General features: G+C 52.3%; 4 protein-coding genes across 4 annotated transcripts; 2 read left to right on the top strand and 2 right to left on the bottom strand.

Moving 5' to 3' along the window:
- Positions 1-517: 517 nt before the first annotated feature.
- Positions 518-3767, bottom strand: A1O5_04516 (uncharacterized protein; the record flags this gene model as incomplete). The annotated part of the gene is made up of 2 exons (XM_007745121.1): positions 518-2883; positions 2948-3767. 2 exons carry the CDS (start codon positions 3765-3767, stop codon positions 518-520), a joined length of 3186 nt encoding a protein of 1061 aa, XP_007743311.1.
- Positions 3768-8923: 5156 nt separating this feature from the next.
- A1O5_04515 (uncharacterized protein) lies at positions 8924-10344 on the top strand (the record flags this gene model as incomplete). Its single annotated transcript, XM_007745120.1, has 5 exons — positions 8924-9008; positions 9066-9122; positions 9178-9288; positions 9343-9552; positions 9608-10344. The coding sequence occupies 5 exons, from the start codon at positions 8924-8926 to the stop codon at positions 10342-10344; spliced, it is 1200 nt and encodes a 399-aa protein (XP_007743310.1).
- A 1008-nt stretch (positions 10345-11352) lies between these two features.
- On the bottom strand, positions 11353-13066 carry A1O5_04514 (uncharacterized protein; the record flags this gene model as incomplete). The annotated part of the gene is made up of 5 exons (XM_007745119.1): positions 11353-11697; positions 11940-12172; positions 12310-12466; positions 12582-12688; positions 12766-13066. 5 exons carry the CDS (start codon positions 13064-13066, stop codon positions 11353-11355), a joined length of 1143 nt encoding a protein of 380 aa, XP_007743309.1.
- Positions 13067-16216: 3150 nt separating this feature from the next.
- A1O5_04513 (uncharacterized protein) lies at positions 16217-18067 on the top strand (the record flags this gene model as incomplete). The annotated part of the gene is made up of 7 exons (XM_007745118.1): positions 16217-16489; positions 16542-16805; positions 16871-16965; positions 17021-17067; positions 17128-17317; positions 17366-17736; positions 17814-18067. 7 exons carry the CDS (start codon positions 16217-16219, stop codon positions 18065-18067), a joined length of 1494 nt encoding a protein of 497 aa, XP_007743308.1.
- Between the last annotated feature and the right edge of the window lie 654 nt (positions 18068-18721).

Genomic DNA, 18721 nt, shown 5'->3' with positions numbered 1-18721 from the left:
TCCATTTCTAATGCCAATCTCATGATCATCCGGCTTCCACCTTTTTGCAAAAACATCAATCAAGCTTTGTCTCGAGGCCGTGAGAATCGCCATGTCCTGTCGAAGCGGCGTGGCCTTCCATGGAGCCCTCGAGCCATCAAAGATCCGGCCTTCAATCGAGCCGTATATGCGAATGCATCCCACAACTTTCAGGGGGGTATGTGAAAACGTCCCTTGGTATTGAAGAAACGCCGCGGCCATCCCCATGCGTTGCATCCCGATCAGGGATGCTGCTTCCTGCTAGATCGACAAACGCCAACAAATTTGATCCATGCATAACCCAAAATCCATAGAACGACTAGATGTGTGCTGTTGATATCATAAATGCTGCCTTTTGTCGAGGCCATCTGCCCGGACCAGAATGCGGAGCGCAAGATGGGGCCAGAACCCACTCATCGGGCTGACAAGACGGCATCTTTCATAAAGTGGACAGGCAAAATATGCTGCAGGTCAGGGGAAATGTTTAGCAAAGGAGCGCCTAGCCGCCTTTCCGGAGGGACTCGTCGGCAGGTAGTATTTCTCCCAAGGCAAGATTCGACGTCTGCGCATCGTTTTCTGATTTGACCGTCTTTCTCTTATTTTTCTTCTTCTTTTGCATTTGCCAGCCGCTAGGTACATTGGCATTCGGCGCTGAACTGGGTCCATGACCCGAGGATCCCGCAGTCCCGTTGGTTCTTGACGCAAGCGGTCTTGCAAAATCACGTTCTTCGCCATTGGCCAACATTGTCTGACCATTGGATGAGCGCTCATCCTGGCCGGTGTGACCCTTGCTCTGCTTGGGAAAAGAGCCCTCCCCATTGAATGTCTCAACCCTGGGAGAAGGAGTGCGTACTTCCTCCACGGAGGAAAGTTGCCGATCAAGAGACCATGCTGGGCTGCCCGCTTTCTTGATCGTATTCAGGACGGTCATCCCCAACGACTCCCCTGCCTTGGCCACTGGAACCTGCCGCTCTTCCTTTGAACTCTTTCCCGTTGCTCTCGGTGGTTGATGCCCATTCACAAAATCTGGAGCACCGTTTGGATGCTGAGCATGATTTCGTGTCTGGCTGGGACTGATTGGCGAAATCTTTCCATGTGCACTGCACTCAAAAGCGTCTTGGGATTGTTCATCTGAGCTTGAGGGGGTGTCGAAGGCCAAGTCCTCCGATGTGGATGCGCTGAAACTGATATGGTCCTCGGGATCGTTGAAGGAATGGGTCGTGCGCCTCCGCAGCGGCGAATTGATCGACCCATCCACTATTAACGGGCCTGTCCTAGGCCTCGATAGGTCTGATTCAGTATTGCCACCATCACCATTCCTCGGTCCCTGATCTGGTTCCGGATGCGTCTCGACTGTGGCAGTAGAAATCGTCTGGAGCGGGGGAGTTTGCATGGTCCCAGAAGGTCGAGTCGATGTTGGAGCAAGTCGTGGAGATAGGCCTCCATTCTGGATGGCGAGGCCAATGTGTGAAGGGATGGGAGAAATCGCCGTGCTCTGAGTATAAGCAGACAGCGACGGCGATTGACCGACGTAATATCCCAGATATTCGGCGGGCCTTCGTACTGGATCATAGATTGGTCCAATCATACCGTAGGCATTCTCCATATAGGCAGTATACGGTTCTTGCGATGTTGAAGATGAGGACGATCTCCGTCCAATAGCAGAATCCTGAAGGCTTGCGATATCAGGCCGCTGCAAGTGTCCCAAAGAAGAGACTGGAACTGCCCGTGCAGGTTGCGACTGAGCTCGCAAGGAGCCTCCTGTGGATGATTGTGTTACAGACGTTCGGCGCGAGTACCTTCGATTGTCCGGAAGCACCGAATTCAGTCTCGGTGACGGCGGGTTCGTTGAAACACCTTGGCTCGGTTGGCTTGCAGACAGGTACGGCGATCGAGGAAAGCTGTGCTGGTACAGTGGTGCTGACAAGGGAGCTCGACCAATGCCGTTGACCTGTGGATTAGAACCAAGATCAAGGCCGTCATCTTGCGAGACAAACTGACTATATCCTGTGGGTTGACTATAAGCAGCCATCAACCCTCTTTGCCGAAGATTTTGTTGATAGAGCTGCATTCTTAATTCCTGTTCCTGAAGCTGGAGATACTGGTATTGTTGAAACAGCTGGTCGTGCAGGAGATGTTGCTGATGCTGCTGTTGAAGTTGCAACTCATGAGTTGTCATCTGGAATGGAGGATTGCGCAAGTAATTGGAGGTTCGTGTGGTCGGATTCGAAGACCGTCGGGGATTTCTACCCATTTGACTTAGATTCCTGCTACCACCTCGAGTTGCATTCCGAGCTCCTCGTGATGGCTGCGTTGGAGGTTGTGGAATCACCGGTCGCGCCGAGGGTGGCACAAAATGCTCCGAGGGTTTGATCTCATCTGGAGGATGGACAAATTGTTCACAGCACCTTTCAAGCTTGCCCTCCCCGAGCAACCCGAAAGCCCGCCGTAACTCCAGATGGATGCCTCGCATCGACGTGTCGTCAGCAGTGTTTGCCAAGTTTCTTGATACGTTGAAAGGTTCCTCAACGCAGAGCCGATTGTCCTGGAGAAGGTGCCACGACTTTTCAACCTTGGACAGCACTCGACCCAGTCGCACCGAAACCACGCTTTGCTCAAAATCAAGCTCATGACCATAGTAGCGGAAGAAATGAAACAAAAGTTCGCCCAGGGAAGACTTGTTGCGGCTCCCGAAATCTCTGTGAGCCTCGATGTTGCGATCGAAAGATACATTCACTCCAGCCACCTCTTTCTGCTGCAAGTTAGGCTGTTGTTGCAAAGTAGGCAAGATTGGAGGGTCTCTTGTTTGCAGAAAATTCAAGGCCAAACATATCCACGTATACGAACTAAGCGTGCCTCCGAGGGCTTGGGAAACATCAGTACCAAAGGTCGCAAAGTCAACAGCGTGGAAAAAAAAAAAACCACATACCAGCGTCGTTCAACATCCTTCGCTTCGCCCAATGTTTGATGATCATGGCCAATGGCCTCACTCGGTTGTCAATACTGACATACGTCCGGACCAGTTGCGTGTTCTCCAAAGCCAGCGGATTATTGACGTTGATGTCACAAGCGACGTGTAATTCAGGGTCCCAAACCTTGACAATTGGCACCTTGGCGGAAGAGACGCATACCACTCTTTCCATTCCATGTTTTGCCAGCAGCTCTGCGAGATTGCAAACCCGTTCCATCTCCCTGCAATCAGTCGTGATGCAGATATCGACGTCGGAATCCGAGGTTCCCAGGTTGTTCCCTGTAGAGCCAAAGACATTGACTTTGATTGAGGACGTTGGCCATCTTGCCCGCAGTATCTTGTCGAGCTTCTCGATGAACTTTGACCGGCGAGCTTCACTCTCGGCAGTTGGTTGTAGTTCTTCATAGAGCTTTTGCATGTCCTGCGTTAGTGTTTCATCTTCCTCATGGGTCAACTTGGTCTTTAACTCGGACTTATCCTTTTCCAAGGGCTCTGGCCCCAAGGAGTAAGGGACACGCCGCCGTGCTCTTTGCATGCCGGTCTCATATTTACAACCTCCGTACTGCTTCCGGCCTGCAGGCGGTGTGTGGCTCTTGTCGGATGGTAGCGAACGGGGCGAATTGGTTTTTGCCGGGGGTTCTGGGGAAAGGGAAGCTCTTGAATGCGAACGGGATTCGGGTCGATGGAAAGGGGTGGACGGCGTCGACTTGGAGTGTGAGGAGACGTGGTGCGAACGTCGTGTAGGGTGTGAAGGGCTAGCGTTTGACTCCATTTCCATGTTGGGCGGAAGAGCCTGAGCAGATGGCGCGGTCATCGGTGTAGGTATACTGTTTCCCTCATCTTTGGGCACTCTGCAAGTCATATGACGGTCCAGGAGGAGGTTGGACTTGAATTATCCTGGTTGAATAATTGCTGCGAGGACAGTCGCGCCGGATCAGGCGTACGTAGAGTCTGATCCTGCTTCCAATGTATGTATAAGATCGAAATGGCAGCAGCCCGGTCGCGAGTCTTTTGAGAGGGGGTCCGAGTACTGCTTAGGGATGGGTTTGCAAAGTGCTGTATGCAACGTTCCGGAGCAAGGAGGAGCACCGAGCTCAGCGAACCGTGTGATGCGACACACCACCGGCCTTGATTTTATGACCAGTGACGACGCTGGCCGGCCAGAGCAAGAGGACCTCGTCTGTGTCGAGGAGTGTCTGAGTAAGCCCGTCGAGGGCGGCGAGGTGAAAGAGAGGTCAATCGACGATTCTGTTGGCGAACCGAAGTGGGCTCGACTTGAAGGAAGGCGTAGAGCCGCAGTGCGAGGTACAATCAGGAGAAAGTCGAGCGTCTGGGGACTTTTGATTCTGGGCTGGGAGGACGTTGAGATTTCTGCTTGGTCGGGGAGCAGAATACGGGGGACGGGGGGGAAATTGGTGATATACAGGATTGAGAATGCGGGCAGAAGTAGGATAGGGCCTCTAGGCGCGTGTCAAGAGGAAGATATGTCGAGGATTGGACGAGGATAGAGTCGAGAAGAAGGTAGTTGAGTAGGTAGATGAGGGATGGGAGTGGTCGAGGTGTGAGGTGTGAAGTGTGAGGTGCGAGGTGCAATGAGAGATGATCCTCGCTTGTTCCTGGCTGCTGCGGGTGCGTTGCGGTGCAGGTCAGTGCACGACTTACTCGTACGGAGGACTGTTGCTTGTCGGTGGTTACCAGCGAAGGAGTTAGTGAAGGAGAGGGAGGGCCCTTGTGGCCGGTGGCCTGTGCCGTGTGCCCTGTGGCCACTAGGCCTGACCAGCCTATGGTGCTCGCACTGGGTGCTCTTGCTGGGTGGCCCGTGGCAGCCCGTAGGTAGCAGTTAGCAGTTGGACCGAGCAGTGCGAAGGCCGCCGAACAGTCTTGCATTCTACGCCCCGTGGTGGGTTCGTGGGTCACCCAGCGAGCCAGCAAAGAAAAATGCCCTCGTTCTGGTCCGTTGGTGCCAAGCCTCAATTTCATATAAACGGCAGAAAGACTCCCTTGTTTCTCCTCGTGCTGAATATTGGTCTCGAGCAACTGTAAACCAAGTGACACGAGACAAACAGCAGCCACTTGCCAGCTGCTTGCAAGCAGCAAGCAGCAAGCAGCAATCGGCCCATCTACGTCTGTCACCACGTTCAGCTATCCTCACTTTCAGCTTCACCTTCATCCAACAGACCCCGGTCTGGTGATGGGGCTTTCGCAGTGCTGCCCTTGCTGACCTGGGACAACGGTGAAGGGGGGAAGTTTAGCTACGCTACACAGCATTGCAGGCCAGAGGCAAAGCAGGGGATGGCCGGGTAGAGCCCAGCCAAGTTCGTTTTCCATGAGGACGAGGACGCCTGCGTTGCTCGTCCAAGTCTGCTGCAACAGTTCCAAGCCCTGCCTGGCGGTGCTGGCTCTGCGCTGCCTCATTCTGACCGTCTTTCACAGCGGCATGTGCGGTATACCGGTGTCTATACATATTCCAAGTATATAGATATATATATATATATATATATAGAGATGCACCTGTCAGATTTCTACTAGCGCGTCGCGTTCGACAGGACACCGCGTTCTTTACTGTTTCAGAGGCTAATCATCCATCGAAAAGGCGAACACGGCATCGCCGGGGTCACCGCCAGGAAGCAAATTCGAAAAATTTCCAGATCATGCTAGCTATTACACACATCAGATTCCCAAAAGCCCAGTGAGCCATGTTGGCTCTGGAGGCGACTGGCGGGAGCGTAAGACGCCCTCGATCCTTTCTACTCGTTCTGGACAAAGTCTTCCTGGGGGGAGGGGTGATTTGGATCCCACTGCCATCTTGGGGTCAGCGATGCTCAGCCTTTGCATATTCCTGTGAGCTGGATGCAAAATTTGTGATCCGAGATGCTGTCTTGAGATTCTGACCGCAACAGCTGCTGCCCCGGTGCCAATTATAGACCAGGCGCCCTCCTCCGCAATTTAGGCTGACTCAACCGGTCTATGACCCCTGAGACATTTGGAAGGAGACTTTGTACTATGCTTGAGCTCAACCTGCCCGAGTACGGAGCCAAGAGTACCCAGTACTCCGTACTTGGGACAGGACACCCGAGTCTTTGCCAACAGCAATTTCTTTCCGCCCCTATTCTTGCAATGATAATTTTGATCTCTTCTATGTATTTCGACAACAGAGAAGGTCCATTTTCGAAGGAGCTGACGCTCTATTATACTCTATAATATGGTCCAGCCGTTGCCAGAGTCCGAAGGTGTGGGCGGTTTCTTTTTCAATGAACCTCCTGATCCAGAATTGTGGTAGAGCACGGAGTCCTCTGTATACGAGGGACACCATACCAATTTTGCTCTTGACCAATCGACTCTGCTGTCATCAGCGGCGGCAGATTGTACGTCACGCATGCACTCCTCAGAGTCCAGTTGCCTTCGTTTCTCACGGTCGGGCAGCTACCACGTCTGGAGGAGACGGAGATCCTTATATATTTTTACAGGCTCTTTATGGCGTCGTGGGCGCCTCGGGCTCGGCTCCAGGCTGGTCTAAAGCGCCTTGAGCCTTACATTATGCTCGCCTAACATGTCTTTTGATGGTTAACTAGATCTTCTAGACCCATGCCGCTCGATTATTTGTGGAACATTTCGAAATTTGAGGACGAGAAGAAGTTCGCAATTTGATCGAATCACGCGGAGGAGCTGGGGAATCTCTGGGAGTCTAAGAGATCTTGGAACTGGACAGACCAGGTGCTTGGAGAGTGGCCGGTACTCTGTCCTCCCGTGCGACGAACGAAAAAGGATGGCTGCATGAAATGGCTAGGTAGTCCTGCGGGTTTTTGCTGCAGCCGAAGCGTGACGAACATGAGTTTAAGGGCAATCTTCAGCTCTGCCTATGCCAATTCGGGAGAATGAGCTCTCTCGCCAGAGGACCGATCACTCAAGACCCCGTCGCCCATGTGATTAGTGACTGGTTGGCAATATCCTGTTGTCAGGTTTCTCGAAAGCGTGACTGGGACATCCCGGACATCCCAGACATCCCCCCATAAAGCCGGAAGGCTCGGATTGGTAGACGCATGGTCGTAATTATCGTGCAGGGCCCTAGAACCATTCAGACATTGAGGGGCAGAGAAGCCATCGATGCTCAAGACGCGCTCGGGCAAGACGGGAATCGACAGTGTCTCCTGCATTCGTTTGCGTCATAGGATCTTCATCAGCTTCGTGTCGTTGGTGTCGTGGTGCTTTTGGAAGACACCAGGTAACCAACACTCTCCTCGTGCGCTTGTACTCGGCACCAGTGAATCTCTGACTCGAGCCCAGTCGACCGTCGAGAGGGAAATTGACCAAAGTAAATGCTCCGTACTCGTAATGCTTCCAAATGTCCCCCACCTGGAACACTCAGAACAATTTTACCGGTCATTCCAGTGGTCTCCACCACGGAGAGACAATTTGCTTCGACAAGGTCGGGGCGATGGGATACCAAGTACTCGGTAATTCATAAGAACGGACCCGACGGCTTCGACTTCTTTTCCTTATCCAGCTTCGCCTGGAATACTCGTAAGAGGGCCGATCTCGAGGGGGGCAGCCGCAGTTGAGGTTTGCCAATTCAGTCCGGTTTACAGGATTCCGTAGAGCTATATTGTGTGAAGGGGGTTCTTTGGGGTCTCGCATTGCCGCTTATCCAGCGAACCAGCCTTAAGCCGGTCATCGCTAGCTCGTGGGTAGTTGATGGTCGGGGATGACCCGCCTGCGCCTAGCAATTGTCTCGCTGAGAATTCTCCGGCAAGAAACGTGAGAGGGGGGAGGAGGATGAGGGAGCCGACTGGTTGCTAGGAGAAGAGGAAAAGTGAGGAGGAAAAGGGATTGCAATATGAAGAGGGCGATACTTGCCAGGGTACCGAGTACTCCGTACCTGTTAACACTGTGGGTAGGAGGTGTCTAACAGGGGGACGGCGTACAAGTTTAGGGGACCGAGGCACCTAAGTAGTCGGTACTTGTACCTACCTAGGTAGGTAGGGTAAGTCTTTTAGGGGGTTCTGAAGCCTAGTAAGCCGTGGTCGTGGGGGTTATTTTTGCCTCCTGGAGGCCCTTTCGAATTTCCTTTGTCGCCCTCTTTTCGGTCGGGAAAAGCGGTGGGTGCACTGACACCGAGTGGGTGGCTGTTGCAAGTGGTGTTGGTGGTTTTGGTGGTGGTGGTGGTGGTGGTGGTGCTAACGTCAATTCTCGCTTCTCATCGCAGAACTTTTTTTTAACCATCTCTCCATCTTTCTCCGCCTGCGCTCTCTTTTCCTTCTGTCCCCTTCCTCCTCGTTTCTTACCTTTTACCTGTGTCGCCTGCCGCCTGCCGCCTGCCGCTGCAGTGTGGGCTTCCATCCACATCCATCTTGTCCTGCGCGATACTGACATCTGCCATCTGCCCTCTGCCCTCTGCCTCCTGCGACCTGTGACTGCGACTGCGACTGCGACCGCGACTGCGACTGCGACCTGCGAGGTTCCGAGCTCGGCTCTGGGTTGATCTGTAAGTCATCTCACTCTTTCAATCGCATTTCTTTCCCGTGGCAACCCCTCCCCCCGGGGCAATTCGAGCGATTACACAGAAGCCATCATTGGCTCGAGTCGGCCGAAGCGATCCCTCGAGAAAAATGAACGCTCTCCCCACCCACATCCTCGCACCGAACCAGCGTACCAGAACTTCCCCCCCCCCAAAAAACCAAAGAACCGGACCACACACATACACCAAATGTCCAACCCCTCTCCCCTCCAACCTGCACGTTTTCTTCTCTCGACCCTTTGGCCAGTCGCATCCAGCCTAATCATCGCCTTTTGTTTGCAACACTTAATCGACTCATCGGTTCTATAGCTAGTCTTCACCTTGCGAGCATTCCCTATCATTTCGGCCGGTCATACAATCTCGACGGGTGAAGTGCCCAAGACTCTGTCAAACGAGGGGCCGGGTAAAAATTGAGAAATATGGCGTTCCCCTACGAACCTCAAGGATGGCAGGCGCCGGTTCGGCAGCCCTCTTGGGAGCAGCCGCCTCCGCCGTCAAGATCAGGTGCGTGACGCTGGACCACATGGAATGCCTCGCTAGGTACTGATAGTCACATCCCAGGTGCCAGTTCCACCTCTCAGCGCGAAGACGGCAGTGCTTTCGCGATGCAATTCGAAGGTGCGTTGACTGTCACTCAGAAACTGTCACTCGAAGTACTGATTCCAGAAACTAGAGGTGGATCGAGCAATGGATAATCTTGTCAAGAGTGGCAAATTCTATGGCGGTGGCGGTGGTGGACAACGATCAATGCCAGCTGGCCCATTGCGCCCAGGAGTGGAGTATGGTGCGTGCTATCCCAGCACCTGCACGCCGTGGACGAGAATCTGATTGTATGCAGCCCCCCGAATGCACGGAGGCCGCCATCCCATTGGTGACTTCGACCCTTCACGATCGCACCCCGGTTCGAACCTTCAGAACTTTTACGCCGCGCAAAGGCATCAAGGCCGTCATGGGGACGCCGATCAGATGATGCAAGCAAAAAGGAGGATGGCAGCGCAGCGAGAACGCGAGCTCCGCAATTATCATCAAGAACAGCAGTATAATCGGAGTAAGCACCCTGTGCACGGAGGTGGAACAGAGCACCACACTGAGACTCAGAACAGGTCTGCTGGCAGAAATGTCGTCTAACAAATCGGATCGTTCAATGAGCCCTAGTGCCTTGAGTGAGGAAGGCCGCCGGGAGCTGATTGCTCGTCAACATCGTGCGTTATACGGCGGTGACCCCGCAGCTTTCGTCGGACAAGTACCCTTTTCCACTGAGGATGGCAACAGTCGAGATCAAGCTGGAGCTGTTTCTGGCATTGCTCCAGGGGCCCCTCGTGGTCCTTCACCCCGCACGTCTGATCCCTTTGGCGTGCCAGGGCAAACCACGCAAGGTGAATCCGGCGCTCAGGGAGCATCTTCGGGTCAGGAAGCCTCTCGTGCGGAAAAAGCAACGTCTCCATCTGCGCAAACGTCGTCAGGATTCGGTACGTTCGATACTTCCATTCAAGCTTCCGGAAAGGCACCTACGCCACCGTCTGGAGAAGAGTCATCGCACTCACGGCAGATTTCCAAGTCAACCACTGCACCCGTCAGTGGCGGCATGGGGCCAATTGGCAGCCGTCCCAACATGCAACAGGCGCCAAACCAGTCAATTAACAAGCGCACGACGTCCCCCCTGCCTTCTTCTTTGGGATACGGGTTCGGATCGAATGAACAGAATGCTGATCGAGCAGGGTCGGCGAACTCGAATTCAAATGCGCAGAAAGAGTCTTCGAATTCCGGAATGGGTGCTTGGGGCACAGGCAGCGGTGTTTGGGGTTCTAACAAAATCGGCACGACCTCAGTATGGGGTTGAATGAGTTATGAAGACACGACCTGGACATGACATGTTTTGTATGCGCGGAGTTGTGTTGCCTTTTGAAGCATATCTTCGGTGTACAGGGCATTGCATAGGTGGGAGTGCTCGTGGTTCGTTATGCATGTTGGGGTCTTCATGATGCTTCCACATAGCGTGTTACGGGGACGGGGATCATTTTGCAGCGATCTTTCAGTCGTTTAGCGGGTGGTCATTGGGTCTCACCAAGGGTTGTCAGGTGGTGGAGGGTTGGAGATTTGGGCAACATCTTGATTACCAAAAAGTGGAAGGAGGGAATCTATGGACATTGGGTTAGTCTTCGGAATCATGACAAATGGCATCGAAGGGTGGGTGGCAATGGAGACAAAGCATTGGCTCCTTTGGTACGGGCCGTGGGAGGGGTTTGCAACAGGCAAATGGGGCAGTTCTGTGCTGTTCAGATGGACATGGCTAGTGTCCACATTCCCCTCGTGAAAGCATGGCGTTGTGGAAGGGGTGGTTGGTGAGATTGGGATCCTTTTTCGAAACAACAGGGATTGAAGGAGGGTTTCTTTTATATCTGGCACCAGTGTTTTCTAGGGGAGTTGCATCTGGGGGACGTTCTTCATCGCGTAATTATGGCTGCTCTTGGATGCTTGTTGTTTGGTATTGGTTTGGTTCTGGGTTGTGGAAAGGTCAAAATTGCACATTCACTGCGCTGGACTGGAAGGGAGGACTGGGTTGCAAAGGAGTCCTTTGAGGAAGTGGGAAACAGCCCGGCAAGACCAGTGTGGATGGGATTATATAGGCAGCGGTACTGGCGGATGACTATGGCTACAGAGACTGAAGGCAGTCGAATCCTATAACCCCTTTTTCTGCTCAACTGCTCATTCTGCTCCCGTCCTGCAAAGGGAACCCTCGACATGCGCATGTCACAGCTTTGAGACGATTGCATCACTCCGCTTGTCGATTCACTGCTCTCCCCGTAGTCGTAGTTGCCAGTCTCGTCGCAATCACTGCTGCAGCCCTTCAATGCCACTCGACAGCCTCGCCCTTCTGACTACTCATCCTGACTAGCTCAATCAGCCGGATCCCGTCCCTCGACTGCTCGGGCCTGACGGCAATGTCGGCCTTGCCACGGACGGCGTCGCGGAGGTTTTCGTAGAAGCCCAGCCAGTGGCCCGGGATTGTGGGATAGCGGCCGACGTGGAGGTTGAAGTCGGGCTCGTAGATCTGGTGCGCGTGGTCGAACGCGGGCTCACCCTTTGTCGTCAGCAGCCCGTACAGGTGCGGTGGCTCCCTGCCAAAATCCGGGTCCGTCGGGGACATGGACGGCGAAGAGAGGATCTGTTCTTCTTGGATGCATGTGCCGTGCTATATGCGTGTCGCGTTCATGTCAGCTCAGGTTCAGATTCAGGTTCAGGTTCAGGCCATGTTGGCAACTTATGCTGACGAGGTTGATATGGAGGGTTTTCTTTGATGGGCGGAAAAGGAGGAATACGGAGGGGCAGGGATAGGAGCGAGTTGGGACCTCGTTGATGAATGGGCAGAGAAAAGAAAAGAACGGAGCATATGATAGGAGGGAACAAAAAAAGACGACCAGGCGCGAAACGAACCTTGACAAACGACCCTTTCGTTCCTCTGACGAAGTACTTCAACTGATCTTTCATCGTCGAGACCACCATCGTCTTCACCGTAACCAGCAAATCCTGCTGCGGTGCATCGTACTGTAGGATGGCCGTGAAACTGTCCTCGATCTCGCTCTCGACGCCGCGAAGCACGCGCAGAAATCCCGTCACGGACTTGGGCCGCCCAAAGAGCAGGAGTGCTTGGTCAAAGGTGTGGCTTCCTGCAAAAGGGGCACGGCAGGTCACACGTTAGAAAAATTGCTCATTTCTTTTTTGAGTTCGTCCTTTAGGCCACGCGAGCCGGCAGGGGACTTGGAAAGCTGTGTGATAGAGAGACGGGGAGGAGAAAATACAATACCTAGACCAAATGTCATGCCGTCTCCCGGCGAGTACTCCTTCTTGTTCATGCCCCTCATCCAAAATGGGAAGTCGACGTCGTAATGGATCTCGCATTCTTCGATGGTTCCAAAGGCGTCTTTGTCGAGCAGGTGTCGGAGAGTTAGGAAGTCATTGTCCTAGAGAGTCAAAATCATTGGCATCAGGGAGAGAATATTTTGCAGATACTCGCTCGAGAGAAGCGAACGGGGGAGCGTCGTTGCCTGGGTGATGACGATGATCTGATCGACTTACCCATCTTCGGTTTTGGAAGACTGTCAAGATCTTGCCTTTGTCCTTTGCCAGAGAGATGAGATGGTCGGCCTCTTCTGTCGTCCTGGTGAAGGGCTTCTCCACAACAACTATTTCACACACAGACAAGGGTTAGAAACCCTCTCATTTTCAGACAGCTCCAAGAAGAAGGCCTAGAAGATCATACCGTGTTTCCCAGCATTTAAAGCCTTCTCGGCATATTCTGCATGCGTATCCTGTTTGCTGCAAACAATCACGACATCAATGTCCTTGTCGGCAAAAAAGTCGTCTGCAGTTCGATAGTGCTTGGCGTCGGGATAGTCGACCGTGCAATGTGAACCGGGTTCTGCGCCCTTGGGTTCCGTCGGTGCCTCTGTTCGTTGGAAGAAAGCGACGACTTTGAAGTCCGGGCACGCGTTGATGAACGGTAGATGGAAGCATTTGGCGGAAAAGCCATAGCCTATGAGGCCGAGACGAATTGGCTCCATTTGATATAACCCTTACCACTTCAAGTGTCGAGATTGTTGGAGTGGATGTGATGGGATTTTCAAAAAGCAGGTCCCCAGGATCTGTGTCGCTTACTTCGTTTGCCGTTACCGATATATCTGGCAATAAAGATGCTGTGTTTTAGTCCCTCATTCGTTTTGATGCTGCTCGGCCCATTGTCGCATGATGTTATGAAGTGGATTTCCGCACATGCTCCGGCTAAATTCAGCCAGTAATTCAGCCGCACGGACAGACTCCGTGGGGTGACAAAATGTGGAGGGCCTTCATACCACAGTCAGCACAGTATACTGCAATATGACAGAGTTCCCGGTATCCAAGCCGGTCCGAGCCCTAGTCGCAAGTGCTTTTACGTCGGGTGGACTCGAGTGGACTCTTATACAGATCGATCGTGGCTTGTTAGATCTGATGGAACACTGGTGACCATTCCAAGGGTGTTATAAAGACGCTCAATGCTCTTGTATGCAGTTCATGTGGAGTCTCTTTTACAGAAAGGCACAGCGAAAAGGGCAAGGAAGCACGTGGCTGATTCCCATGTCAACTCAGCCGCCACCGAATGGGAGAGCCTATAATCTTGAAAGCCCATGTGTTTCGCGCAGCAGATTTAATTGGCATCCACCCATATAGAGTCCTATTCCCTTCCAGCAAGATGCTTTCGAGACTCGCGCATTCCTCACAGAGAGTTCGGGCCACTTTGTGCGGAATGAGGGGGAACGCCAGACGAGTCGATGAATATGGGTCGTTTGGGCTGTGTGTCAGTGTGGCTATGCTTTCCATCCACTGGGAGGCAGAATCTGGGTGCTTTTAGCAACGGAGAAATTCGAACAGGTATGGGATGAACTACTTCGAGTTCCTGGCGGATACCTTGATCTGGTCTGCCCATTTGCCAACATTCGAGCGAGCAAATACCCTCGCACAACTCAGCATGTCTGCCCTCGGATAGTTGTCTCACGAAGACCCATTTCTGTCAATTGAAGTCTTTCAAAATCCTCATACTCCTTCCGCCCGCTTTTGAAGCCTGCAGGCGTGGAGCCCCGGGGCGGATTGTGCCATCTGATCTCTGAATGGTGGTCGGGTGATTCGCGTTCATTGCATCGTGGCAGGGAGCCACCAGAACCATATCTCTCCCTGAACGTATGAAATAGCATCTCTTTGATATTAAGCCTCAAAAACTTCTCTATCAGCCAGGGAGCATAAAGCAAGGCGAGAAAAAGCATATATATGGCGTTCAATGGAAAGCAAAAGTGAACATACAGACGCCCTATGATGATTCGCTCTAACATGGATGAGATTTCCGTAAAGGATAGACACTGGAATGATACCGGGTTATATGGGGTGTATTGTCGCAGTGCCAGGAGATCACAGAGCCCAAATTACCAAGTCATCAACGTCGATCACGCAGGCTGATTTGCAGAAGAGGAGACCGAATCCCAGGAGACATCTGCGGTCTTCTTTCGGGAGAATTTGGCGAAAGCCGCGGTACATGCTCATGGTTCGCAAAAGAAACCCTGTTTTGCAGTGAATCTAGGTGCTTGATACGAGGCTATGGCGACCTCTGAGGAATACCTCGACACCCCTGGGTCTGAACACTGCTCAACAATTTTCGTCGGATGTGATAGGATGCCTAATGGCATGAGGTTGGCTTGGTTATGCTGAAACATCTGGAGGAAACAATTGGTTAATATGGCATGTCAACAGTAGACACAAGCTTTCTACAGACCAGAGTCCAAGGACGTCCACGTAGGTTTTGGTCTGCAGGAGTGAGACGCTGGCGCACGGGGACGTCAGTGATAGGGGCGGATGAAGGGACTGTTTCCCCACGGGTCGAGCTCTCCGCGTGGTAGTGCCGCTGCCACGAAGAGCGAAACCAAAGTACCAACTCGACCTCTCATCATACAAACCAGGCCAAGGCAATTCGAGATGAAGGAGTTCTAGACCGTCGTGTTCGGGTAGTGACTCGTGCTGGCTATTTCTTGGGAATGCTTGGCTGCTGGCTTCACATGTGGCCACCGGATGGCGGTCCGGTGAATGCCTGACGTAGTCCGGAATTTGAATCCATTTCGCTCTTGGCGCTATGTCTTGGCACCAACTTGGCACACCACTAGGGATCTCACTCGGGGATCTGGGGTTACATTTCCTCCTCTTTTCTGATAGAAATCGACCGCTATCTCGCTTTGCCATTCTGAATCAGCACATGCTCCGCGCATGGCCGCCCGCCTGCCTAGAAGCCAAGGCTGAGCAATTCTGCTTTGGCCTCTTTTTCCCCCCCAATATTATGTGTAGCCTTCCTCTCGACCGATCAGCTGACATTGCATGTACTTACACCAAAAAAATACAGGTTGGACGAACCCACGGTCGTCTCAAGGGCTATCTATCCACGCGGCGGCCTTTCCGCACCAGATACGTGGTGTTACCAACTCAGGGGCTTGTAGCATCTGTGTTACTCCTGCGACAGCCCCTGGTTCGCCTAGGGGAGATCTTCTTGTCCTTCCCTCCGAACCCAATCTGGTTTTGTCGAACAATCCCAGTGTGCCAAGGATAGCACACCATTCGGCAGTACCTGGCGGCATCTTCGATACGAGAGATGGTCCTATAACGTCGCTCCTTGCATCCTCCCCCAGTTGCACATGTAGATCCCACTATGCCGTCATTCGGATCCGACGACTACGACTTTGGACAGACATGCCTGGTCTGCCTAGAAATTCTTCCTGAATCTCCCTTTGTCCGAACAGACGAAATCAACAAAGCACCAAATCCTGGTCAGAAACGTTGAGAATCGATTCCTCCCCCTTCCGTCGCAAAAACGGATGGATTCACTGAGAGACCATCAGTGGATCTGGGGTGAGAGCCTGGAGCAATGCGGAGCAGGGCTTGTTACACGGGGAAGTAGACTGCTGCCCTCGCTCGTGCCCTCCATCAACGGTGAGTGCTTGCATTGCAAATCTATATATTGTCCGCTGTGACCCAGATTACCTGTTCAACTTCGTGCGTGGCTTCCTATCCTTTTGTGTTCTCTGACAGTCTCCTGAGACGGTTTCTACCCGCGGCTGTTGTTACACAGACCCAGACAGTCGGTAAAATTCCCTCTTATTAATACACTACAAATCTCCTAGTATCCCTAGCAAAAGAACAAGATGGGCCCCACCGAGGTTGAGATCTCCATCGAGAGCCCTGACAGCAAAGCTGTCGAAACGAAGATTGAGATGTTGGAATCCGCATCTTCGAGCTCCCAAGATTTGGGCTTTGACGTAAAGGCTACGAAGAAGCTGATTAGGAAGATTGATTGGACACTTCTCCCATTTCTGGCACTTCTTTATCTTCTCAGCTTCCTCGATCGCACCAATATTGGGAACGCCCGGCTTGCTGGCCTCGAGAAGGACCTTGGGATGTCAGGCTTGGACTACAATGTCTGTTCAATCTCTCCCTCTGTAAACGTATCTGTCACTTACAATTGTTCAGGTGGCTCTTGCAATCTTCTTTCCATTTTACGTCCTCGTCGAGCCACTGTCCAATCTCATGATGAAGCGCACACGACCTTCGATTTGGATTCCCTCTATCATGGTTGCATGGGCAGTCTGCACGACTCTTATGGGTCTTGTTCATAACTTTACAGGCCTTCTTGTTGCTCGGGCTGCTTTGGGCATTGCAGAAGGAGGCTTATTTCCTGGAGTGACATTTTACATCACCATGTGGTATAAGCGCCATGAATGTGGTCTGAGAATGGTGAGTACGGCAGCTTCGTCGCTCGGAGTCTCCTCCATTGTGCTCTGTTCTCACAAATTTAATAGGCTATCTTTTTCTCCGCAGCTACGGCCGCTGGGGCTTTTGGCGGTCTCCTGGCGCGCGGAATCGTCGAAATGGATGGGGTTGGTGGCAAATCTGGGTATGTGTATTCTGGGACGCGCGTTGTGCTGTGTAGATGACTGACAAGAGTACAGATGGTCGTGGCTTTTCATTCTCGAAGGCCTTTTGACATTTATCATTGGTGAGTAGCGGCTGGTGGAAGATTGTGGGAAAGTACGTGTGCTAAAGTGTTTGGCATCAGCTATCATTGCATTCTGGACCATGAACGACTATCCTTCCACTGCAAAATTCCTCACCCCAGAGGAGAAACACGAAGTGACTCGACGCCTGGAACGAGACCGAAGCTCTCTCGCCGACGAGTTCGACATGAAATATTGCTGGGACGCACTTAAGGACTGGAAAATCTGGGTTCATATGTTCATCACCATTGGGTAAGCCACTTATTGCGGCCCGATCTCCCCCTACTAACTGGTGTCTAGGATCTACACACCTTTGTATTCCGTCTCCCTCTTCTTGCCAACAATCGTCAAGACATTGGGCTACACAAACGAGACAGCTCAGCTCATGACAGTGCCGCCCTATATTGTGGCCTGCTTCTGCTGTATCACCGGAGGCTATGCCGCTGACAAGCTCAAGACCCGCGGACTCTTCATGATAGGATTTAACCTCTCAGCAATTCTTGGGCTTATCTTACTCATTTCATCCCAGAACCCTCACGTCAAATATGCTGGGTGCTTCCTCTTCGTCGCGGGAATCTATCCTAATGTTCCTCAAGGTGTTGCTTGGAATGGCAATAATATTGGTGGCTCCGTTAAGAGAGCAGTGGGTATTGCAATGCATGTTGGTTTTGGTAAGGCCGCCCCTTCCCGGTCTGAAGACCTATATCCCTCGCAAGCTAGACTCGCCTCTGACGGTGACTATTACTAGGCAACCTCGGTGGGGCCGTTTCTGGATTCATTTACCTTAGTTCCGACTCTCCCAAGTTCACAAAGGGCCACGCCATCTTGATCGGCCTGCTCACCATGAGCACGTGCCTGCAGGTCTTCATGACCACCTATCTTCGGCGCGAAAACGCCCGTCGCAATCGCGAGTATAAAGCGCCAGACCAATATACCGACCAGGACAAGGCCGCGGAGAGGGAAAAAGGCGATAACGCGACTTTCTTCCGCTACACCGTTTGAGTGATTGATCTCAGGTCGACCTTTTGGGGTTGGAATACGATTCCAAACGCGTCCAAAGGAATTGCAGGCTTTAGATCCGACGATAGACGGAAAGATACGTTTAAAGGGGCTAAGCGGTGCTATATGAAATATATATATCCACAGAGCGTCAAACAATATAGTTTGAAGATGGTGGTTATACTGGTGGCAATGCATCCGTTAGAGCTGCCCTTCTTCCTGCTGGCCTCTCAAGAGACAAGAACACTGCATTCGTGACAATGGAGGTTCTTCCTCTGATAGGAGAGGTTTGATTTATCTAAATTAGTATTCCTATCATCAATTGCAATGGGGAAAACCGAAGTCTGGAATTGTCCCCATCTGCTCATAATCGCGTTACTCCCCCCTCCGAACCTCGGAGCCTCGTGTCGCAAGCCATTCAGCCTTGCTCAGCCTCGTCGGTGACGTGCCGACTTGGATCATCCAATCATATTTCTGCTGTAGCAATTTGGAGACTTCTTCTCTCCAGCATCGGTGCTTTTTTTCCACTCCACCGGAATCGCTTCAAATACGGTGTGCTCCGTGGATCTAGATCATTTTGCGCATATTGCCTGTCATATACCCTACCTTCTTCCCTACTGAATGCTTTTTGACGTGGAGGATTTTTGAGGAAGATGT

This window comes from Cladophialophora psammophila, assembly GCF_000585535.1.
Source record: "Cladophialophora psammophila CBS 110553 chromosome Unknown aczJe-supercont1.6, whole genome shotgun sequence".
In the NCBI taxonomy this organism is placed as follows: Eukaryota; Fungi; Ascomycota; class Eurotiomycetes; order Chaetothyriales; family Herpotrichiellaceae; genus Cladophialophora; species Cladophialophora psammophila.
Note: the sequence above shows the minus strand (reverse complement) of the source record. Positions and strands in the feature narration are given on the sequence as shown.